Source organism: Podarcis raffonei, chromosome 12 (assembly GCF_027172205.1).
Source record: "Podarcis raffonei isolate rPodRaf1 chromosome 12, rPodRaf1.pri, whole genome shotgun sequence".
Taxonomy (NCBI): Eukaryota; Metazoa; Chordata; class Lepidosauria; order Squamata; family Lacertidae; genus Podarcis; species Podarcis raffonei.
Window position 1 is genome coordinate 31,833,635 of NC_070613.1, and position 26,638 is coordinate 31,860,272.

General features: G+C 40.5%; 1 protein-coding gene across 6 annotated transcripts in view; it reads right to left on the reverse strand.

Moving 5' to 3' along the window:
- The window catches only part of DGKB (diacylglycerol kinase beta), a 274,841-nt gene that overhangs the window by 98,666 nt on the left and 149,537 nt on the right, over positions 1–26,638 (reverse strand). For all 6 annotated transcript variants that reach the window (XM_053409631.1, XM_053409632.1, XM_053409633.1 and 3 more), the window contains one exon: positions 9,602–9,666. In XM_053409631.1, coding sequence (XP_053265606.1) covers positions 9,602–9,666 — 65 coding nt within the window. The remainder of the gene's footprint in view (positions 1–9,601; positions 9,667–26,638) is intronic.

Below are 26,638 nucleotides of genomic sequence, written 5' to 3' on the forward strand. Positions count from 1 at the left end.
TTAGGCCAAGTAAAACAAATATACCTAATGGTTATTTAAATTGGGGGGTGGGTGGGTTAGTTTTCTAGCTTCAACACACAAATAGTCTAGAACCTGGCAACAATTCCAGAACTCTTCTTCTTAGGGTTAGAGAGAAAATGTTTGTGAAGTATCCCTATGATCAAATGTGGAGGCTGAGAAGTACCGTATTTTTTGCACCATAACACTCACTTTTTTCCTCCTAGAAAGTAAGGAGAAATGTCTGTGCGTGTTATGGAGGGAATGCCTACGGGTGGCATGCCTGCAGATTTTCCTCCTCTAAAAACTACGTGCGTGTTATGGTCGGGTGCGTGTTATAGAGCGAAAAATACGGTAATTTCCTTTGAGGTTGAGTGTCTAGTCAAATTAGAACCAGCAAAGATGGAAGCTCTACTAACTTCTGCAGATCATATTCATTTCAACAGATGAAGATTAATTAACTCAAATATCCTAAATGATGCAAATGATGTTTTGATCTCTGCAAAAGAAAGAGCAGGTTTAAGTAGGGGCACTCCTTGAATGAGTAATTTTGATGCAGGTGGCACATGTAATGCATGAATGCTGCGTATATGCCACAGTATGCTAGATGCATTTATTCCTCTGAACATGGTTTAGTATATGTGGGAGCCACTCCAGAAGAACCATGGCAAAACACAATTCTGCATGTTAAGAAGGTCAACAGTGCTTTATTCAGGAAACAACATTTTACTGAAGAATGAACACATCTACTTCCTGTCTGTGACACTTTTGCATAATTCCATCCTGCTGAAAAACAGTAACACCTCTTTATTTAAATGTACCTTTTAACAGAAGTGCAAAATCTGGAGTGGAACGTGGAGAGTTAAGTTTATCCACACGTTGGTTCAAGAAGTGTGAATCAGGTTATTTTGCACAGGAATCTACAAAGTTCAAATTCCTCAATCTCCCTAATCTTTTCAATAAATATACAGTAGAAGCAGTATACTTTGCTTCTCAATCTGAAGTTGCTATTGCTAGAGTGACTATGATTACTCTAGAAAAGACTGAATGGCAGATTTGTCAAATCTAGCAAAGCTAATTAGTCTTCTAAAGCAAACAATTTTTTAAAAATGAGATGACCACAAGCTTCTTTTAGCATGTAAAACAAAAGGAAGAAAGCAGTTTACCAAGCAGTGAATGATAGTAAATGATACAAGTAATGCTTATTGAATACAAAAAATTGTAACTATTTGGTCAACATTGAAACTATTTAACAGTTTGCTATCTCTGAGTAGTTGCAAACTCTTCAGAAAGTCATAAAATGGAAGCAATATGTCACTTATAATGGAGCCCGGATATTACAACCAGACAAGAGGTTTTGTTATTAAAACTGATGTCTGAAGATTTTAGCAAAGCCAATTTTTCAGACTATGGGAAAAGAAGATATATTCTGTCGCAGCCTTGAATTACTCTTCTTAGCAAGACTTTGTGCCAAATACAGTGGTACCTTGGGTTACATACGCTTCAGGTTACAGACTTCGCTGACCCAGAAATATTACCTCGGGTTAAGAACTTTGCTTCAGGATAAGAACAGAAATCGTGCAGCGCCGGCACAGTGGCAGCAGGAGGCCCCATTAGCTAAAGTGGTGCTTCAGGTTAAGAACAGTTTCAGGTTAAGTACGGACCTCCAGAACGAATTAAGTTCTTAACCCGAGGTACCACTGTATTCCATTCTTACGGAAACGATGCGTTCTCATCTTTCCACCCTTCTGCCTAATGTACATGTCTATGTATTGATAAAACACAATGCAAAAATAAGTCTTAACATGCAATCCACCTGCACTGTGTTTCATCCATGTTTTTGTCTTTTATCCTGCCTCACTGGTGTACATGGGCTAGTGCTGATGAATCACAATATGTATGAGTTCATGAGCACTGCTTTATTAATCCCTATGAATATATGTACAAGTGCATCTTGAAGTTAGGATAAAAAACTTGTGCATGTGCCACTTCAGTGATTCAGCTTTGATGTCTGTAGATTGAGGAAGAAGCCACATGGCATAGATTTTTGGGGGGTTGAGGTGACAAAGGTTTCATGAGGTCAGAAGAGGACCTATTGCATCTCAGCCCAGAATTCCTTAGACTAGCTATGTCCCTTTAGTTAGTACCCGACAAGATTGCAATGGCAAAACACAGTAACAAGGTATGATAGATGTGTTTGAAGACAAGTGGGGCAGCTTCATCATGCTTGTCAGGGATAAGGAAATGCTTTATTTGTGCCACAGCAGTTGCAACAACAGCAGCAGCAGACTAAACAGTTCAATGGGAATAAGCCAGTTTAAATACTAGTACAATTGTTTAAGGAGATGGTGAATTACACTGGAAGTCTGCAATCTCGATAATGTTCTGTATCACAAACACAATCCTCTACTTTGAAGAATGAGATGTAAATGTGTTTAGTTATGCGAGCATCCTAATGCAAAGGCATGAAAAACAATATGACTGAATGATGCTACTTCTAAAAATGCAAACTGTGATCAAGTCAAAACAAAGTTTTATTTGCATAAAAGTGATACATGTTAAGAAACAACACAAGCAATTCAAATGAATTGTCACAAGCAGGAACTGAAAAATGGTTTCTAAAATGTTGAAGATACACTTTCTAAAAGGCTATGCATTAGCCGCCTCCACTTCATTCTTCTGCTTAAAGGCAAGGGGGAAGAGTATAAGAATGATGACATGCTAGATAATGTGTTTTTGTCTCTGTGGACAGCTCTATAAACAAGAATGCTTTGCAAAAAGCAGGAATTTACATGTTAAAATCAGGCTCTGATCTGTCTGTATAAGGAGGACCGTGGAAAATAAAGTAAACTTAAGGTTTCCCCAGTTTTTCAGATTCTAAATTTCTACAGGCTGTGTATAAACGAAAGATTAGTATACTGAAAAAGTGCTCTGTTGATGCAAATGGATGGGAAGTGCTTGTCCTTTGTGGTCGACTGATGACGCTTATGCCCTTTTATTTAGGTAATACTAAATTTAGGTAGTACTAAATAGATGGTAGTACTGATGGACAAGTTTGACTGGGCTCGAATGAAATTGGAATAAACCAAGTTAATTCTCTCAAAAGCTGGTAGCTGTTAAGCTTACTTCTAAGCCAAGCCAAAAGGTTTTGCATGCCCATTAAATAAATGGCTACTGAACGGCCATTGATTTAATGAATAAGATGATACACAGTTGACACTTCAACATCCTGGGTTAACTGTGCAGGGTATGGGGACGGCGACTCTGAAGTACTCAAAGTAATCCATGTAATGAAAATATGTTGCCTGCCTGACATCTTTTGAAGAAAATTAGATTTTATTGACATTGGCCTATAGCATATGGATCTGTTTTGAATCAACAGTTTGTACTTGCAGAGTGTATGCTGGGCAATTTTTCAACTCAGCAGGGAAAGATGCTTAACATTAAAGAGTGCCTGGATTTGTCAGCCTGTGGTGCAGACTGTGATTCTCCTATGCTGACAGCAGAGCCCTGTCAAGCTGACATCTATTATTTCAAGGGTACACTGAAAGGCAGTCACCGACACAATAATTCTGGTCTTGTTCTAGAGATTAAGAAGCATCACCATTCCCCCAAGGAAGAATAGCTTAAAGCTATAGGTTTAATTTTCTATCCCTTCTTAGATTTTTTTCATAAGTAACTCCTAAAGTTAAGGTGGACAAACAGGTGAGTCTCCAGCTGCATTAAAAACTTCAGCTGATTTCAACAGAAACTGCATTAATGGCTTGGAATATGTATGAGTGGTTTGGAACAGGTGAGTACAGGCCTGCGTGCTATTTATGTTCTCTAGACTATTTAAATATAATTGACTGGTGCACCAATATTTGTGGGCCATGTTCACCCTTCACACTTCTTTGCAAAGCTAAACAATGGGCCATGGTGTTACGAGTACAAATATCTACCACTACTGTTTTTTGTTTGTTTTTAAGCCTTTAACAAAACCAAACAGCTAGATATGGTTGTTGTTTTTAAAGAAACAGAGGAAATAGACAACACCATTTTCCTTAAGTCAGGGTTCACAAAGTGTTCGTGGTCCAGCACAAGCACAATACAGAGCTTGTTATGCTGCTACAAACAAGAAAAAAAATTGGGGGGGGGAGGAGTTAATTCTAGTCAAATGACATGCCAAAAGTGGAAACCGGACTGAACTTGTACAATGGTGGTTCATGCATACAATTGGATTGGCGCTATCCATGGAAATGAATAATGGTTGACATTTTCCTGTTAAAATCACAAACTAAGAAGGCAACATCTTAGAAACACTATAAAATGCAAGATGCATGTCCTCTAGGATCACAGGCACTAATTGCGCTCCATGAAAATTATTGCTGCACAGGCCAGCCCTAAACTCTGAAGCAACACTATTAAGTCCAAGGCTTCATCTACCTTAGTACTAGAAGGATCTATAACACAGAATAAGGTTTACTTCAAAACATGGAACCTGGTCAGGATGATGATGTAGGTACCGTTTTGTCTTATCTTTTTCTTCTCCTCAAAAGTTAAATTCCATACTTGTGGCTCAGAGACTTTATCATACTTTATGTATAGTTTAGTAGATGATTTTATGCATGTGGCCTCCAAGATGGCTAAGTATATGGTGTTATTAAATGAGACTGTCAGCAGATGTTAAGTGGCAGATATTGGCACCAAACAGGGCCATAATTGCACTGACAGACAGAAAATGTCAAGACCGCAGCTATCAGCTACATAGGAGAAAAATGAGAACGCAAAGAGTTTCAGACTCTGCCTGCCATCTTACTAACTTAGAAGTTTGATTACTTCCAAGATGATGCATTTACATTTGGGGTGCTGTATTTCTTCATCATAACAAGAGTTCAGAAACAAATGTCAGAAGGTGACATTTGTTTCTATAAAATGTTTTGGGTCTTTCAGCATGAGGAACAGGATGGGCTTTACCTGATGGGAATGTTCATCCATGACAGAGGTCTGGTTCACACATCACACTAAGCTAAACCACAGGTTAGCACAAATGCACAAGTATGCAGGTTTCCAGAGAAAAGAACTGAGCCGCTTCACTCCACCCTAGTTGTTCTGCTGCTACACTGTGCTAAGCTAAGGCATAGTTTGGCTTAGCATGTCATCCGAACCAAGGCTCATGGCTCTCCAGACAAACCAGAAGCTGTAACCAAGGTTTGGTTTCTGGCTCATGGTTGTTCCAGGAGACCTTAACCACAAGCCTGGGTTCAGATGACATGCCATGTCAGCCTGTGGTTTGGCTCAACAAAGCACAGTACCAAAATGATAGGTGAGGAATAAAGCAAGTGCAAACTCCTCTCCCAGAGCCCAGATTTTTTGCACATTCACACTAAGCCATGGTTTGGCTTGGCGTGATGTGAGAACCAAGCCAGAGAGTGCATAGACCCTGCTCTCCTCTTTGAAGTGCTTTTACATAAGAAGTGACTTCACAATAGGCAAACATAATATAGTAGTTCCACAGCAAATTAAACTTTGACAGTTATTTTGCACAACCTTTCATGATGGGAATTATCCCAGTACTAGATAATTTCCCACTCAGATTCTTCAAGTATCTATACAGCAAAGAGTATAAGGAGTAAGACTATATATTTTTGCAATTAATTTCCTTAAGATAATGTTAGAGGCATCAGGTTCTTTGAAATATAGATGAATTTCAAGGTAAGACGGCTAGCAGATGTTATTAATGGCATATGATTTATTGTGACATGAAATCTGAGCCGAAACCATATGATTAGCTGAGCTTTTTATAACTTATAATTGCCAACTGCTGAAAATATGCAGCAGGACCCTTATAAACCAGCTTCACGATTAAGAGGCTAGAAATCCTGCATTTGCCAAGTGTTTGATAGCTCCTGCCATTTGTCTCTGCAGGCACTTAGACTGACCTTGGCTAGCCCAAAGCTGCATTCTTGCTATAGAATCATTCTTGAGAGAACCATTTTGGAGATGCGCCATTGTAAAACAGGAACTTATAACAGTATACAGTTCCACATGGGTGGTGCTAGACTTCAAGGAACATGTTCTCATAGCCCCAAAAACCTTGTATCACCACAATTCCAGCTCCTTCTACAGCTGCTGCAGAAACCACACCCATTTGCCCTACTTCAGATTCTTTGCCCATCTGGTTTCTTCATGTATCTCATAAAACATGTACTTATTTATTTAATGTCATTATACACTGCTTGAATGTAGGCCTCCCAGGTGGTTAACAATAAAAACAATGAAAACTCAATGAAAACAGTAAAATGAGCAACCACTGGAAAATTAAAATAGTGAATATGTTAACTATCAACAGCAACTACCAGCAAACACAACTAATAATAATAATAATAATAATTTTATTATTTATACCCTGCCCACCTGGCTGGGTTTCCCCAGCCACTCTGGGCAGCTCCCAACAGTACACTAAAAACTTCAGACATTAAAAACTTCCCTAAACAGGGCTGCCTTCAGATGTCTTCTAAAACTACCTCCTCTTCCAAGATTCTCTTAAAAAGGAAGGTCTTAATGTGCCTATGGAAGCTGAGAAGGAGTTTCCTATATGCTATAAATTATGTTCCCTCCAGCGAGAAAGTCCTATTCCACTTCACTTCAGAAGCCAGGAGCATCAGGAACACAGCCTCTAGATCAGGCATAGGCAAACTCCGGCCCTCCAAATGTTTGGGACTACGATTCCCATCATCCCTAGCTATCCATCCATGCAAGCTCACAGTTCAAAGATGCATTCCAACCAGACAGAAGCTCTTAAGGAGAGCCTGGAGCAGTGCCAGCAAGGAGTGTGGCCTGTGGAGAGAAGCATGACTGGCAGACAGCGTTGAAAGCCAGACAGAGGCTGGCAGGGGTACAAGGTGCAGAGGTGCCAGCTTGTGAGGGCCATGGGGGGGGGGCGCAATGTCTCACACGGGACATCAGGATGTCAGAAGGAGCCAAGAACATGGCAATTGTGTGGTTTCAATGGCTGGCAGCTCCTCTTCTTCTGCCTCCTTTTGGCACTGCCACTTGTGGGAGGCTGATTCGAACCTGGGGGAAGGAGCCAGCCACTGGAGCTGTGCCATGGTTGGCTCCATGTTTCACCTCTGTGCTATTTGAACATTGGGGCCCTGGACCCTCCCCCCCAATATGGGGCAGGGCAAAAGGGCTCAGCCCCCAAGAGCTGGTGCCCCTGGTGAGGTGCATTTGTCCTCTGGGCCTGAGGTTTGCCTCCCCTGTGTTTGTCCCTTAATATGATGATGATGATGATGATGATGATGATGATGATAATAATAATAATAATAATAATAATAATTTATTTATACCCCGCCCTTCCCGGTTCAAAAACCGGGCTCAGGGCAGCTAACAACAAATTTAAAACACTTAATTATAAAAGGAGCATAAAATACAGTATAAAAAACGTGAATAACAATAAAATTCAAAATTCAAAAATCAATTTAGGGGAAATAATCCCCAGGGCTAGCTGGCTGAATTGGTCCTACTTGGGCCAGTGAGGAGACCACGGGAGAATTAGCTGTGGGGTCTCAGAGCAGGTGATCTTCATAAAAGGGGAGGGGGAGGGAAGAGAAGGGAAATAAACGATCAGGCTGAATTCAAATTAAAGGCCAGGTGGAATAGCTCGGTCTTACAGGCCCGACGGAAGGAGGTTAAATCCTGAAGTGCCCTAGTCTCATGGGACAGAGCATTCCACCAGGTCAGAGCCATTACTGAAAAGGCCCTGGCCCTGGTGGAGGATAGTCTGACTTTCTTAGGGTCCGGAATCTCTAAACTATGGTTATTCATGGACCTTAAGGTCCTCTGTGGGGCATACCAGGAGAGGCGGTCCCGTAGATTTAACACATCAAAACCTGCTTACATAAATGCTAAGAATCCTTCAGAATTCCCATTCACCACAGCATTTGTGACAACTGGGGGAGGTAGGCTAGTCCGCCAAGTCAGCACTTTTAAGGATCATGCTTTCTGTTACAAAATCCCTACCCACTTCCCAATGAAAAATAGGGGAAAGAAAAAAAAATCAAATGAGAAACTCTATGTGTATTTATTAACACTTCCTACCTACCTCCCACCCCAAATGGGGAAACCCAACCAGATGTGTGGGATATGAATAATAAATTATTATTATTACTTAATATTAATATAATTTATATTATATTTATATAAATAACCTTTGGAGCACAGTTCATGTGAACAACTCCCCCAACCCGTCCCGAGGAACTTGTGTAAAGCTTCATTTTTGCAGATTTCACACATTTTTTTAGGATTCCTAACGACAGGACTATATTTGTAAAACAGCATTCAGTGGCTCTTGCGATGAGTATGAAAGAGGCTCCACAAGTATGTGAGTAGAAGCAAAACATAAGGATTCACAGCTGCAGCTGCCTAATAAGTGTTCTGCAATGCCTAATGGCAAAGTGTCAACTCAGGGATCTTCAAATACCACACAGTGCATCATCATCTCTATCACGCTGGTCTTGAGAGGCAAGCATTTTATATGCCAGAGCAGTTTGTTATTTAGAATGGTACCTACTTCAGCTACAATATTGGAAAACAACTGATTTTACTAGAAGGGGGAGGGGACCCTATATGTGAAAAGTTCATATAGACAGAAAGTGTTTGACGCAATCTGCTACCGATACTAGCGCAAAGAATGCATGCTGAATCTGTCATCGTTTGTGCTTCACATCCTCAGAGTTGTCTATTCCACACACAAGGCTGTACCTTTTTCTTAACAGAGGTACCTGTTTTTGCTTGCTAAGGACACACTTCACTTGCTGCTCCCCTTGCTGACTTGAATAACTTGAATCTCTCCCCCAACCCCTTTATAAAGAAGAAGAAGAGTTTGGATTTGATATCCCGCTTTATCACTACCCGAAGGAGTCTCAAAGCGGCTAACATTCTCCTTTCCCTTCCTCCCCCACAACAAACACTCTGTGAGGTGAGTGGGGCTGAGAGACTTCAGAGAAGTGTGACTGGCCCAAGGTCACCCAGCAGCTGCATGTGGAGGAGCGGAGACGCGAACCCGGTTCCCCAGATTACGAGACTACCGCTCTTAACCACTACACCACACTGGCTTCCTTGTTGGTCACCTATACATATTTCTATAGAAGAAGCTAATCACAATTATTTCATGATCCTGGATCACAATCCTAACTCAAATCCTATCCTTCTCTTTTCCCCGCCCAAGTTGGCTCTCATTTATCTCATTGTGCTTGGGCACAATACAATTTATAAGGACTCATTGTGCTTGGGCACAATACAATTTATAAGGACTAAAAAGAATTAGAATCCACTTCAACATTTCCAGAAGGAGAAGGGGGAAAGGAAACAAGCCAATATTTGTGAATGGGTACATGCAAAGATCTGTTCCAGGGAAGTGAGGGGGAAACTGAAATGAAAAGTGACAAGAGTGCTGGTGAGGACACACCTTAATGAAAGGTGTACTGATGTTGCAGCCAGTGACACTATTCCATTCATGATAAATTCATAACTTTCTTTGTCATGGCAGATGCTTCTTCGCCATCTGGAAAGAAAACCAGCCTCTCTTGCTAGGTAAGGTGTATGTGTATAGGGGTCTCACCTGCTGTTGAACTTCTCTGGGTGTTTTTCTCGCATGATGTGAAACCTGTGAGCAATCGAAGCATCCTAGGGGAGAAAAAGAAGAGCAGATATCTCATTTTTTTGTTGAAATGCAAAATATTGTAAAATATTGTTGAGGTTCTTTTAAACACGTGAGACAAAAGACTCTCTGGGCACAATTTAGTTAGGAAATTTACACGCCAACTTTGAAATTAGCAAAACGCAAGAAAAATAGCTTCCAAAATAAAGTTGCCAAAATGCGCCTCACAATAACTTCTCTGCATATAAAAATAATAAAGTGCACCATAAGAATATAATGAACCACACTAAAACTCATAAGCGGCAATGAAATTCAAACCACTGTTAAATCCCAGGGCACATTATGAAGGCACAGGAAGCCTCCTAGGTAGAGGGATAGGAGAGAAACAAATAAACTTGTTTCAACCTGGTGCCTAAAATATAACCGGATTGGTACTATGTAAATATCCCTCAGGAAGGAGATCCAGAATCAGGCTGCCATCCCTAAGAAAGCTTTATTCCTGCTTGACCCTCAAGCTGGCAGCACCAGGAGGAGGACCTCTGATGATGGTTCATAAGGAAGCAAGGTTTCTTCTATAGCAGGGATGAGGAACACTTGGATCAGCAGAAACTTCCATTTTTGCAAAGCACAGTTGTCAGATTAATTAAAATTAGGCGCATGGTTGTGACCATCATGGATGCCTGGTCCAGTACCAGGCTAGAACAAGAGTTAGAGTGAGTGAGTGAGTGTGTGTGTGTGTGTGTGTGTGTGTGTGTGTGTGTGTTGCTATTGTCCACAGAAGCGCCATCTCCTATACCAGAAAACCTCTTGATCTAGAAGATGCTGGTCCATCAAACACCCTGTTGCCCAGTGACATCGCTGGGTGTCAAGATGAAAATAGGTGCAAAGTGGGGCTTCAGGGTGTAACAGAGAAAGGGCTTCATAAATGGGGTTGTGAGCCTATACAGCATTACAGCCTATAATTTTGTAAGAAGCAGCATCAATAAATGTAACAATAGGTACTGACAACAAAAGCAAAAAGGCTTAGCCTAGATCTGTGAGCATTTAAATAAAACCCTTTACTAAGCGAGTGAAATGTTTCTGAACAATGTAAATTACAAAGCATTATTCCGTTACTAAGTTGCGCAGTAAGAGCTGAGAGAATGGATTGCAGAACTATTGACTCTGCATTTAAAAGGTAGACTTGAGAGTAATGTATCAACTAAAATGATTCTTTATATAATTTTACTGTCACTGCTAACTTCCTGATACCTGTTCTAAGATCATATATGTGCATAAATATACTCTATTGTCAAAGGGATACTTAAATTAGATCAGTAATGACAAAATGGCTTGGCACAGGTAATTAAACGAATTAGTAAAATTTAATTTATAACAGAAGTAGCCAGTATCTAAGCAAACGACACGTGTTCATAATGTTTATATCCCATCTTTCAATTTAAAAGGACTTCAAGAAAACTCACAGCAACACTAACATGGTATTAAAAACCCTTAAACCAATAAAAGCAAAAATCAGTAAAATGCAAATTATTTATTAAAAATAATCAGAAGTAAAAGTGGTATTTTTAAAAAAAGTTTGGGAAAATAAAGACATTTTAACTTGTCTCTGGTCATACCCACACCAAACATTTCAAGTACGTGGCTTCAAATGTTCTGTTTATAAGGATAATCATGAAAAATATCTGTGTTTAGTCTCAGAAAGAATTTTCTTACACCTAGCAAGTTTGTATGTTTTTTTCCGCCATCTGACAATGAAAACCGTTAGTTTGCAAGTTTCTTTATCTGTGCTCGCAGCCAGGAAACTTAGAGCTAAATTTGTGGCTCAATTCTGAATGTTCTTTTTGTTTTTGTTGTGTTACAGCTAAACAATAAAATTAAAAATTATTGCTATTACTAACCACAATCTTTGGTTTGGCTAGACTGCTAAATCAGGGATTGTGGTTTATGGCTCCCACCAACACTAGAGGGGGAGTAAGTTTACTATGATGTGCAAACCGTGCCAAAATTGTAAGTTTCATTGGTCTCAGTTAGCTGCCAGATGTAGATTAAGACTGACGTGTAATCACACATAATTTCTGCCTTAATGCCTATATTGTAAGTTCTTCAACCAGTTTTGAATATTTCCTAGAAAATGTAGCAACAGAAGATTTCTGCTTTCCCCCCTTCCCCTCCAGTGAATTTCACTAATATCACATGCTATCTTCTTGTCTTTATCCTCAAAGTGGAAACTGTTAAAACCCATTCCAATAACTTTCTTTTTAAAATAAGTATTTGCTATGGCAACATTTGTAAAATAAATATACATAAAATTAAAAACCAGGCTGTCTTGCCAAGCCTCTGACAAAGAAGAATGTGCATTCATAAAAATAGAATGCAAGAAAGAATCAGAGACTTTGCTTCGACTGGGAAAAGTAACCATAGACTACAGCTTTTACAGGAAGTGGAATGGTTTCGATCAACTCAAGTAGACACTCAGCAAGTTTCAAAGGATGGTATATTTGTACAGTGGTACCTCAGGTTACAGACGCTTCAGGTTACAGACTCCGCTAACCCAGAAATAATACCTCAGGTTAAGAACTTTGCTTTAGGATGAGAACAGAAATCGAGCGGCGGCGGCATGGTGGCAGTGGGAGGCCCCATTAGCTAAAGTGGTGCTTCAGGTTAAGAACAGTTTCAGGATAAGAACAGACCTCCAGAACGAATTAAGTTCTTAACCCGAGGTGCCACTGTATATAGTATTCAGATGTACCTGTTGTGACAGACAGGGCCTGCCCTACTATTGGGCAAAGTGAGATTATCAGCTCAGGCGGCAGAGACTGGGGGAGAAACACAGGCAACAGCCCTGGCTGTTCCTCCTAAGGCCCTTGGCCAAGCCCCTCTGGGGGAGGACAGCACTGTATACGTTAGACAGATTGTTATGGTCTCCCTGCTGCCTCAGATACAATGGATGAAACTATCTCCCTTCACAACTGTTAAAGTAAGATTCTGCTGCCAATCCAGTCAGTTTCTGTAAGTGGAATGAGGAGGTGACATCTCCCTCTTTTTGCCTCAGGGAGCAAAAGGTCTTGGTCAGCTCTGGTGAGCGATTACAATGAGAGACCCAGATACATTTTGACACCACAGCTCGTTTGTGTCTCTGTTCAGGTGCTTGGTACCTATGAAAACACATGGGAAAACACGGCCCAGCTGATGTATGAGCAACATCAGTCTGAAGAGGGACATTACTACTCGTGTAGGGTTTCTAACATGGTGATGGGAATGCTATTGTTGGCAAAGTGCTTGCTAAGGGTGGGGAACATGTGGCCTCCCAGATGTTGCAGAACTACAATTATCATCATCCTTGATCATTAGCCATGCTGGCTGCGGATGATGGGTGTTGAAGGGCCACAGGTTACCCACCCCTGCAGTAGGGACTGTATGATGCATTGTTCCCTTTAAATTGTTCTGTCAAAAGTGGGAGGTGTGATATAGCCGTGCAGAAACTGCCACTTTGAAGATGGAAACGATTTTCACTTTTATTCTGCATACCCCGCAAGTTCCCTGAAATGGAAATCTGTTTTGTTTTGCAGAAGGCAAAGGGTTTTGTGTATATCACTAGCAAATATTTGCTGCCGATTCTAAAGATGGGAAGGATGAAACTTTGTGATGGCTTCCCAATTCCTGGATTGGCTAAATTAGCTAGACCACAGAGAGAGAATAATGTATGGGTCTGGGTATATAAATAAAAATTGTTGAATAGAGAGGATGGGTGAAGGGTTAAAGTCAAGCACTTAAGTCGTGAAAATACCTGCACTTTGTAATAAAAGTAGTTCTATACCACACAAATGATTTGCATGCATCTTCCTGCTGAAACACTTTTCTGAATATCTGTTTTGACAAAATAATTTAGATAGGCAAAAACATTTCCCACTGACTTAATACCCAGCTTACAGTATTCAAAAGAGACGCTTATTATTTTTGTCATCTTGGCAGTGGAATATTTTGAAGTAAAATGTTACTTCTATTTATTTAGCTGGCACGTTCTATTATGTCATGTAAAGACATTAATTCACAAGTTATTTGAAAAACATTTCAAACATATATCCACAAAAGCTTTCCACTCCTGAATCCTGAAAATAATGTGATTTTAAAGCATTAAGAGTAGAATCTATTGCCTTCACTGACAAGATTGCTCAAAAGGGGGGGGGGAGATAGTTTCAATAAGCTAGGCCTGTATTTATTTATTTATTACTGCCAAATGAATTAATAGGGTTTTTAAAATAGAGTATTTTGATGCATTGTATCAAAATCAGCAGGTAAATCTGGGCTTGTACTTGCAGCGCAAAGAGCCAACTTTCATTAGCAAAATCCTCAGCCTATCTTGTAGTGGTGCTGAGACACACAGATTACATTTTCTGTTCAAATCTTCAGTTGATCTCACCCAATGGTTGCCAAACACAATTCAATGTGTAAATGCAAACTTTTAAAGCCTTGACACCTTGGGGACAGAATATCTGAGGGAACAAATCCCATAGACTTGCCCACAACTGAATAACATTAGGACCCTCCCACCTTGGTGATACAGCAGGTGAGTCAAAGGACAAGTGCACTAACTCTAGAACTACCTATCCCCAGAGGCACATATTGCACCATTGTTGACATCTGGTTGTCAGAGACAACCTTTTGCACAGGCATTTGATAAAGTGCTATTTTCTATGTTACTGACATGCTAGCTATATACTGCACTGAGGCTGCTTGATTCATGGAGGGACTATGTTATCTGAATTTCAGTTGTTATGGCATTTTAATGATTGTCTAATGCAGGGTTTCCCCAGCTTGGGTCTCCGGCTGTTTGTGGACTACAACTCCCATCATCCCAACCTAGCAGGACCAGTGGTCAGGGATGATTGGAACTGTAGTCCAAAAACAGCTGGAGATCCAAGTTGGGGAAACACTGGTCTAATGGGATATTTATGTGGAATGTTCTTATGTGATTTTTATTATATATATAACTCCCCCCCCCGAACCTCTTGGTGGAGGGTGGGCTTATGAAACAAGTGTTGTGTATAATTTCAAATTATAACTCACCCACATTAGTTCTTGTATAAAACCAATGCATGCTCCAGCAGCTGCATTCAAAGGTTCCCTTACTCCAACAACAGGAGGCCCCTCCAGGGAAGATAATGTTTCAGGGCAACCCAAGGCTTGGGACTTGAGAACTAGGCTCAGGGAAAATACATGTTGTTTTCCCCATTTCTAGAGTAAATTTGCTCCCTTTTCTCTGCCCCACAGGCCTTTACAATGTGATCTGCAGCCTCCCGTCTCTTAACCTAACCCTAAACTGTCCCTCCATGAGTCTAAGGCTTCTTTTGGTAGCTCTACTTTAGAGCAGGGATGGGGGAGAAACTCGATTTAGTTCACATTCAAAGCCAAATTTCCCACAAAAAGTGTGTGTTAGTCAAAACTAGACACAAAACTGTGCATATTAGGAGAAATTCTAAAACGCTGAAGAATTTTCATGAGGATTACCAAAAATAAAAAGTAAAGAAATCACAAATTGCTGTAGAAATGTGGGGAACCAAACTTAAAATCGGAAGCAGAGAGAACCAAAATTGACATTCCTATTTAGAGTTACACATGTAACCTCTTTAAGTGTGGTATACTTCCTTATAATCCAGAGTCTCACCTTCAAAATTTGAAACCATATGAAGGGGGTTTGCAAATAATGGTTTCCAAAGAAACTTGATTGGTGTTCATCACCGTTAAGATGGGTACACATTAACTCTTCACCAAGAAGGGAAGTGAGCAGGAATTTCGTTCTGGGGAAGACTGGCTTCCATGGTTAAATCTGTGTTGGGTCATATTCACCGGCCAGCCTTAAACAGTATTTTTCCCACGGCTTTATAGTCACTTTAATTTTATCATCATAATCACCCTATCCCTTACACCGATGAATGAAATAAGGGCTGTAAACCACTTTACATGCTCGAAGTGCTATATAATATTAATAGCCATGTAGGGTTTCAATTATGATAACAAAGTGTTGTGCTATAAGCACAAATAATTCATAGCAGATATACTTTGGACACCATGTTATTCTTGCTGTGTGACAGGCCTGGCCTATAAAAACACATAACTTCTGGAGAACGGAGCTGAAATTCTGATCTCAAGGCTTGTTCTATTAACATAACCAGAAGTAAATAATGTAAATAATGTATATAGCTATTTCAGCACTCAGATTGCTTTGCAATCTATATCTTTTTAATATCCTCACACCAACTCTGTGAAGTAGATTGCAGTTATTATCAGGTCTCAGAAGGGCAAATAAAGCTGGAAGATTATCTGTGCCTGTGGATCAGCCTGGCAAAGTCTGCTGAAGTAGTGATGCAGGTGGTCTCGGACCATGCCATGATGGAACCCATACTGTAATCCTGCCAAGTAAATCCACTCCTGAGCCCCTCCAAGTTGCAACAATAATGCCCATAGCCTGAAATAGGGATGGCTATGACTTTAACTAAAAGGACGCGGGTGGCGCTGTGGTCTAAACCACAGAGCCTAGGGCTTGCCAATCAGAAGGTTGGCGGTTCGAATCCCCACGACAGGGTGAGATCCCATTGCTCGGTCCCTGCTCCTGCCAACCTAGCAGTTCAAAAGCCTGTCAAAGTGCAAGTAGATAAATAGGTACCGCTCCGGTGGGAAGGTAAACAGCATTTCCGTGTGCTGCTCTGGTTCGCCAGAAGCAGCTTAGTCATGCTGGCCACATAACCCGGAAGCTGTACGCCAGCTCCCTCAGCCAGTAAAGCGAGATGAGCGCTGCAACCTCAGAGTCATCCACGACAGGACCTAACGGTCAGGGGTCCCTTTACCTTTTATGACTTTAACTAGGGAGGTCACTGAACTGTGGAAATGGAAACTCTCTCTGGAAAAGCCGCACTAATTACAAGTCAAACCAAACTCTATCAGCCCTGATGAAGTCTTTTTTTAATTCAAAAAAACTGTGAATAACATTTTTATAAACATTTCTTGTAAGATGGGTTTCTCAAACTTGAGTCTCTGGCTGTTTTTGGACTACAACTCCCATCATCTCTGACCACTGGTGCTGGTTACCTAGGGATAATGGGAGTTGCAGCCAGAGACCCAAGTTTGGGAAACCCTGCCAAAAGAGGTCATGAATCAAAGGTTAAACTGATAGTGCAGTTCTGGCAAGTGTAGAACCTGGCTGCTATAGACAGAGATGGGTAAAATTAAGTTTCCCAAGACAGTGTGTAAGTTCTTTGTTAACTATGTTCCTTGGAGGGACATAGTAAGGGTAAGAACCACAGCACGTTGGAGCAAAATAAGTTCAAATCTTTCCTCAAGCAATATCACAGAAAGAGTTAGAATTACTGTAATTTATGAATTATGAACTGGAAATTGAGCATAATGTGCTCTTCGTCTGTTTATTGTCTAAAATATTACTAGCATTAATTCCTTCCTTTCAAAACCAATGGTTTTACTTAGTGCAAAAGTGCTGTAGGGCTCTCTTTAACTATTTTAAAATCTAGGGATATTACTTGTTTGCAGTAATTTTGCCATTGTTGCATAAATTAAAAATTAGAGAGGTGGCATTCTTAACAAGCTCCCATTTATGCATTTTTCAAAGGATACTGAAATCTGTTAAGCAATTCAAGATTATAATTTCAGCATCTGAAACCTACACAGAGTAATTCAAACAAATGTTATGACATTTAAGATAATGAAACTCTTCAGTAATGCCAGAGTGTCCAACTTCACGTATTAGGAGTCAACAGATGTCCGTATACTGAATTGCCAAAAGAAAAAGTTAGTGCCTATTTTGATTAATACGCCGAATCAGTCTATGGTGTCTCTTTAAAACTGGCATGCATTACTTCAAAACATCTATTCAAAATCCATTCTAGGAAACATAGCTAGACAAAGTGTTCCCAAGACAAAAGGAAAACAATAAAGCACTGTATAACCCTTTTAGCAGCGTGAGCTGCATATTATTGACAGACCATTCATTGCAATCAGCAAATGATTAATTGCAAACTTGTTACTAAATTGACCACCAAAGGAAAAAAAAAGAACCGAAAAAGAGACAAGCTTCAGTATACTGTTAAAGAGGAGGAAAAAACTTCTGTTAAGAATGATTGGAGTCTTCTTGCAGTGAATTAAATTCTAATCAATACTCTTGTTGACTACACTGTGGCATAATTACTTCCTTAAATAGCATAGGTACCCATTATTGAGGACATTTAAATTAATATTTAACCTAAATGTATTTTTCCCAACTACTGAATCAGCATTTTCAACTTCAACTTTCACAATTAAATGTTCTGTTTATTATCAACTACAAGAGCCATAAGTCCCCGCTCCTAATATCATTCGCTTTAGGAGGAATAACTTATCTACCAACATTTAAGGCCCAACAAAGCACACAGAGACATTTAATTATTTTAATGTAATTTGGTATGTGGGTTTGGCTCTAATGATGGTAATGAAGTAAGCTGAATTGATGCTATATGCAGGATTATTATTTTTACTTCATATAAACTGTTATTATTATTATTATTATTTTACAAAGTTTATACAGTAATGTCATTTAATGTCAGTTAATGCATCCAGCTAAATTATTGGATTCCCCCCCCAAAAAATACAGAACATTTTGGAGATGAACTACATGTCCAGCAGCAAACCTGGGATTATCAGTCCTGTGTGTACCACTGGCATACAAAGCAACATCTGAGGGGCAAATTGACAGACCAATTGGATCTGTGCTTAATCATGCCACTTCTGCAACTTCCTCCAACCACCACCAGTTAACTGGCAAACATACCTTAGAACCCTCACCTGGGAAGTAAGCCAGGGGACAGGAGAAGGAGTGGGAAATGACTAGCTGTGGCTGCAAAAACTGGGATTCTGTCTACCATACGGGGGGGAGGGGAGTTCAATTTACATGGCAAGGGTGATGCGTGGGGGGATGGGAGACAGGACATTCCACACACAGTACTGTACCCATGTAAACTGAACTCCCCCAGTCCAGCAAACTGCTGTTTGACAGACTGGGGAGAACATGACTGATGGGGAGGATAAAGTGTGTGTGTGTGTGTGTGAGAGAGAGAGAGAGAGAGAGAGAGAGAAAGAGAGAGAGAGAGAAAGAGAGATCCCCACACACCATCCCCACATAAACCACACTCTACCCAGACTTCCCCATGCACTTCTTCCTCAAGCGTATGAGAGAGGGAGGGAAAGTATAAGAGAGAATGAATGGCCCAATCACCAGTCCAGCACCAGTCACGGCCACATACAGCCTACCCACATCTGCCTGAAGATGTGAAGAAGCCCACAACTCACAGAAAACCCATAGCATTCCCCCTTGGCAGAATCAAATTTGGTCTTTCTCTGACACCATGCTAGCTCCTGTAGCTATTTTACTACATCAGCTTACAATGAAGAAGAGAAATCAGAATGAGGACCACCTTTTGAGGTCTGGCTTCCTTCTATTCCCCAAAATGGCCCCATGCAGCATTTTTACTCCGCACTCAATGAAAGATAATGGAGCAATCCATGGAAAATGGAAATAAATATGAAAAATAAGAGCTTCTAAGCATGTGTGCCTCATTCTCGCCACTGAATAATCATATTGTGTAGCCAGATATTAACCATTAAGGATTGGGCTGCCTAGAAAAAATTAAGCATTGACTGATTGTATCTAAGTTCACATCAGCAGAAGCAGTAACATAGGGGAAGATGCTAACGATGCTTCAAACAACCCCACTTGGGTTCACTGGACAGAAGTGGTCGACCTTCTTCAGCTCAGCCCCACTTTGAAAACAAAAAGCATCCTGCAAGACCTCAAATCTTCAAGTTGTTTCTGCCCCCAGTGCTATTCCACGAGACGACCAGGCTCTGCCATCCTCACTTAACCTTCATCTACATCCATCGACCAACACACCTAAGGACGAAACTCTGATTTCCCTGCCTGACTCAAATCCCTCTTTAACTCACTCATCTATGCCAGAGCTAGAATCTTCTCCAGTTTCGACCAGATATAGAAGTAGTCCACAAGTGATGCCCCTGAGAGAGTCTTCCGCAATTACCACCCCCGTGATGTCCCCTCAACTACCTTCTTTAAAGGAAAATGTGAATGTTACACTTCGGGACCCGTCGTCGGAAACGATTGAAGACCCGATGGGACGCATCAATAAAATCATCCTAATGCCTGATGATAAATCTGCTAGAGGGTTTCCTCCGACGGACTTAATTTCTCCCTCTCTGGGTATTTCTCTGTCAAGTTGTACAAAGAATTTCGAAATGAAGAGACTTCCTGTTCAGGGATCTACTTCTAGTAGATCATCCTCGGTGTTCCAACAGTCGAACCAAATTGTTAAAAATTCTAATCTGGAGGGCTCCTCACAGTTACCATCTTCCCAATGTAAAATAACTGATTTTTTTGTTACACCTTCTGTCTCTTCCAGAGAGTCTGCCCCTCCTTCGCTTTGACTGTTAAAAGAACAACACAGAAGTCCCCAGCTAGCAGTCCTAAGTTGGAATATTGCTGGCTGGAAAAGGAAAAGATTAGATCCCGAATTTTTGTCCTATATAAACTCTTTTCAGATAATCCTTTTGCAAGAAACATGGGAAGAAGATAAAATAGATATAAATGGCTTTGAACTGATGTCACTTCCAGCTAGTCCCTCCCAAAAAGGTGGCCGGTCCAGAGGTGGTCTTGCAATCGCCATATCGCTTAAAATGAGCGCTAAACTCTCGCTAGTTCAGACTTTTCCTCCTTTTGCCTTTACAGGTCTGATTTCAAGCGAAAAATTCTCCCTATTAATCACCAATGTTTATCTTCCTCCAGGTGGTCTTATATCGGACCTCCATTATAGATGGGATTCTCTGGAAGATCATTTATTGGCATGCTATGTTATGTACCCTAATATTCCATCGATAATGGGTGGTGACTTTAATGCACGTACAGCCGCCAATTGGGATGGGATAATCAAGGCCAAGTGGTGGGTACCTCCCCCCTACCCAAAATCTGATTTAATCTCTTTTACATCAAGAAGATCTAAGGACATCAGAGTGAATGAGGCAGGAGTCCTTCTTTATCAATTGGCCATTCGTATGAATTTGAACATTTTAAATGGCAATTGCCCTCCGGACGTGCCAGGAGAATTCACTCATTTGGGCACAACATCAAATAGTGTCCTAGACTACCTTCTAGTTTCAGAAGACCTATTCTCAAACTTCTTTTATTTTAAAGTAGACAATGTACAATCCAGTGACCACCTACCTCTAGCGGCCAAGCTAACGCTTGACTGGCACCCGGTTAGCGGTTCACACCCAATTCATGTAGGTTTAAATGCCGCAGCTCAAGTAAGAAGCATTAAATGGTCTGTGAAACAGGCCCAAAAATACGCAGAATTCTTCCAGAGGAATATCTCCGAAACCCCTATTGTTTCAGTGGCGGAGTTGTCTGAACCAAATAGGATATTGGAGTGGTTTTCCCACCTCTCTGTAGATTTAAAAAGCTTCTTTACGATGCTGACTTACCTGGTTAACCGAGATCAACCCAGGTTCGGTGCACCTTGGTTTGATTCCAAATGTAAGCAAGCTAGACTCTCTCTCTGTTGTATCTACAACAGATATAAATCTTCTGGAGCTGAAACTCTTCCACCAGAGTACTTGCAGGCCAAAATTGCTTACAAATAGGCACAGAAGTCAGCCAAGCATGAATGGCAGCTAAGACGTTGGCAAGCGCTGATTGCTGCCTCTAAGCTTCGCAGCTCTCGTGGTTTTTGGAATTTACGGTAATCAACAAAAGATCGAGGAAATACCCATTGACGGTTATACCAGCCCCGACATGGGAACAATTTCTAAGAAAATATTTCTCCCAGACAGTTATCTCTAACATTCATTCTGTTACTCTTTCATGTCACTTGCCCATATGGCCAGATACTGACCCGGAGGAAATAGTTGATTTAATTGCTAAACTGAAAACTGATAAAGCCCCAGGGCCCGATCTGATCCCGGCGGAAGCTATTAAACAACACCCAGCATGGTGGGCCAAAATTCTTGCAAAAATCTTTGATGCAATTAATGCCACGGGCCAGATACCTAGATCATGGAAGGAGTCCATCATAATTCCTATATATAAAAAAGGACCACCAGAGGACCCAGGAAACTATCGTAATATCAGTTTATTATCAATCATTGGAAAAATCTATACTCGCTTCCTGCTAACCAGACTAACCCAATGGGCCAAAGATTCCAATCTGATAGGCCATGAACAGGCCGGGTTTAGACCAAATCGTGCTTCTATTGACCATGCAATAATTCTATATCATTTGGCGCGGAAGTATTCTTCCCCCACTCATGGTCTTCTATGTGTCGCTTTTATAGACCTGAAGGCGGCTTTTGACAGTATCTCTAGACAGCTGCTATGGGAAAAATTGGCAAAGTGGGGCATAGATAAAAGGCTGTTGTGGCTTATGATCAAATTACATGAAGGGACGGCCGCTAGGGTGAGGTTAACACCTGAGGGCGATCTCACAAACTCTGTACCAATAAATAAGGGGGTACGACAAGGGTGCATCCTTGCCCCCTATCTCTTTAACCTCTATATTAGTGACATGAGAACTCCCCTAGTTGAGGCCCAAACCACCATTCATGCACCCAGGCTTGCAGACTATCGCTGCCCCTTACTATTGTACGCTGACGATGCGGTGATCCTCTCATATTCAAGAATCAGTTTGAGGAGGGCCTTTAAGATCTTCGCGTTATATTGCCAAACAAATTTACTTACTGTTAACCATTCCAAATCTAAAGTCCTAATTTTTTCCAGGAGTCGTAAATTGTATAGGTGGGAACTCGAGGGGAAGCCAATTGAACAAGTCTACAAATTTCATTATCTAGGAATTTACTTCCAGCATAATATGGGATGGAAAGCGCATATCACATACTTACAAAATAAGGGCAAAGCCCTTATCTACGCTCTATTACGCTTTTTCTTTACAGAGGGGGCTATGCATGTTCCATCTGCCTTAAAAGTTTATAGTGTAAAAGTGGTTGCAACTATGGCCTATGCGGTCCCTTTATGGGGCGCTTTTGTAAACCTCATGCCTCTGGTGACATTGCAAAATCTTTTTCTCAGACGCCTTTTGAAACTACCCTCCTGTGTAAGCAACTCGGCTATTCGCTTAGAACTTAAGACCCCCTCCTTAGAGATCCTGATGTGGAGACATGCCTTTAATTACTGGCTGTCCCTTTGGCATAAATTCCCCAATTACCATCTTATTCAGTGCCTTTGGAGAGATGAATTTACCAGCCCATGGGCAACAAAAATCCATTCCAAACTGTTGTCTTATGGAATCTCTCCTTCCGATATACTAAATTTAGATCTAATTACAGCAAAAAAGGTCATCAAACAAAGATTGGAGGAGGTTGATTTGCAACAAAATCTTACTACAGGTGGAGGTACATGTTCCCCGATAAATCAGGGCATTACATTTAGGTCCCAGATACCTCGATATCTGTCTACCTTATCGGTTGCGTCACATAGATTCGCTTTTGTTAGAGCCAGATTTAATGTGTTCCCCTCAAATGTGCTGAGCAATAGATTTTCTAACGGTAAAACCTCTGTTTTATGCGCATGTGACAACAAATCAATAGAAACCCTTTATCATATCTTGTTTAATTGTCCTTTATATATTGTTCCCCGATCAAGGATTCTGAGTTCAATCATTTTGGAAACTGTTGCTAAACCACCTGAATTACATCTAGCCTATCTACTCCAGGACATTGACTCTTATAGAACATTACAGGTTGCCAGATTCCTGAATTCAGTTCTTTCATATAAAAGACTTCATGGAATGCTGCATGACTATTAAAAATCTAGTAAACTCTATCCACCATCTTTATATTCAAGGCCACAATATGGTACATATAGAGATTGTATGTAACGTGAAGGAGATTATGCGTTGAAATATTTTAGTTGATACTTTAGAATGTAAAATGCTATTTTATTTATTGATTGGTTTTACCTTGTGGGCTTATAGCCGAATAAAGTATCATCCATCTATCTATCTATCTATCTATCTATCTATCTATCTAAGCAGTAACGTAACGGTCTAATATAGAGCAAAGACTTTTTATTAGCTGAGATACTATTGTATGTATCTGTATCAGGAATCTACATAAATGCAAATTTTAACATTGTCTCCGCTTAACGAAGGGCTGAAACATAATATACAGCACTGTAAAATGTCCCAATGAGACTCAACTCTGTGCCAGATTCAGAATATGCCTTGATGGGAATAGTGTTTTCTACTCTCTTTTATTTTCCATGGGATCCTCTTATAATGCTGATACGTAAACCAACAAACCCGACATGCTATGTATATTGAACAGCCTCTCTGCCTACCAGCTGGCTTGGCTGTATGCCTTTCTAATGGTAATGAAGTCACACAGCTGCTAGGACAATCAGCTGGAGTTCAGATCATCTCTGGCTGAATGGATAGTCCTGACTGTTTTCTTATCAGGGACCATTTAAGTTGGTTTTAACAACAGTGTTGGGTTAGATAGGTTTACATGGTTACAGCAAAGTGACTTTTAAAAATGAATTTAGTAGCGCTCAGAAAAGCCACCCTTTCTAGCTTGTAAATGATACTTTGTGCTAATCAATTTATGAAGAATCCCATTCTCTTTTCAAAAAGAGGAAGGGGACTAAAGGATGAAAAGATGAAAAGCAAACTTTTATTCCTTCGAATGAGGCATCACAGATCAGTTCCCCAATGTTTAAGGGACCTCTGAAGAATAGCTCTATTTAGATTTTCTTATGAATAAGGGACTTGGGGGAAAGGTTGGGGCCATCTACCCCAAAACACCTCTTTTAATGCTCAGCGTGCATATGTGAAGTTGGAACAGTATTGGTAAATAATGGCATACTTGGCCAGGAAGTTCCAAATTCACAAAAAGACCCCTTTAAATAAACCTGAAATAAATTTGCTTTTTAAAATTGGTACAAATCATTAACTATCGTTTTCTCCACGGAGTTTTAAATAGACATTTTGAAATATCAACAGAACCATTCAATATCCACATTGCTGCACTAGGGTAATATCCATGGTCTGCTTCATCACTGTTGAAACATTACTATTCGTGATATGACACTGCTTCATATCCTGACTATATATCAAAGGTAGGATCCTCTGACTTGAAAGGCCATATTCAACCTGGCACTGGTCCAAATTTGGCCTACAGGGTCATTTTCTCCGAGACATGCCTACCTGCCCCACATTTGACATCATATCTGGTATTAGTGTGGATCAGGTAAGGACATAGCTGTGTGCTCCTGATGGCTTGTTGTCCAGCTCTCTCTCTTAAACACAGCAGAACACCAACAAGAAACTTCATATTCCACCCCGATACAGCAAAGTCCAGTGACCAAACTATATAAATGACACTATCCACACGGTCAGATGTATTCATCAGATTATTTCCCCCTTTTTCTTTAAAAACATATTTCCTTACAACTTCCTAATTGAATCTACAAATCCTTTGAGGAAAAGAAAGATGATCAGTGCTGCTTTTTCATATCTTAAAATAAAGGACATTGGCAACATCTCTCCTAACAGTGAGATAAATACCATGCCTCCCACAAAACCAAAATATGAAAAATCCACCCACATAAGTGATGTCATACTGACTCAACTAAGCATGCTCAGACTGAACATTCACATTCGGGGGGGGGGGGAGTTTCCTAAAGGAAAGCAATTCCATGGTTATTAACCCCTTAGTGTCGAAGTCGATACAGCCTGTGTCAGTCTGCATTCTGGGATAACATCCCGGATCTTTCTGGCTGCAGCTGAACATTTACGCAAGAGTGCAAATTTCTACCACATCCACTAAGATTTTACTTGCAGGGGCAGCAGGAAACACAGGAAAAGAAATCAAATTTATTCTACACGCCAATTCAGTTCTAAGCCTCTGAGCGGAGAAACAGATCGTTGCAAACTTTCGGTGGTTAGTCCAATTGTCCGATTTCATTATTTCCTAATCAGTCAACCAAAGGCACCCACAACGTCTAGGTAGAAAAAAAGATTAGTCTTTCCTGATACAAATCTTGCAGGTGAGTTTTACTCTCTCTGTGTGTTCTATTAAAGGCATGATCCCAATCCAGAGCTGTGTGCTCACTCCAAAACACATACAGAACCTACAAGAGGAAGCATCCCTACTCCTTCAGCAAAAGAGAAAGCACGCTATTTGAAGTCATAGCAGCAAAGGAGTCTGGACAGGATGCAGAGAGTGGCGAGAATGACATACCAGTGAATAAAAAACCCCAACTGATTTGCTACACAGATGCTAGTATTAGCATTGCTGACCATGCATTTATAGAGCTGTAGCCTCCCTGTTTATATTACATGCATGTTCATCCTAAGGATTCACAATGTGAATATTCCGATTTTAAATATCATACAACTATGAAGTTTTCATATGATGGGTTGAAGATACCACCAAGTTCAGAGCCACGTTACTGCAGGGGCCACAAGAGAACCTTGTTCCAGGAGATGGCACATGCAATCTTTTGTATTTATAACTACATCAATTACTGTTGGCACAGGTCTAACCAATTTGTAAGCCGGCACCATGCCATGTGAGCAGATGGGATGAGGTAGACAGCCAAATAGCCACGTATGTGCATCAATTGTGGGTAGAGATGGCACTATTCCCAGCCATGAAGTTCTAAACAGTTGTCCATCCTAATCTATCAGACTTATGCTTATAATGAATAATCATTATAAACTGGATTAACTTTCAAATTATATATAAAATATGTTTCTCTGTGTGGGATATTTCCTTGTAAAAAAAAATTAAGATTATAATTAACTTTTATCGCTTGCAGATTTCTGTAGCAGATCGTCAGCCTCACTTTGTAATACCCTTCAGAACAATAAAGTCAGCAAAAACTCATCGGGGCCAGTCACCTGAGAATAGCTCTACTCAAGACCTGAATAA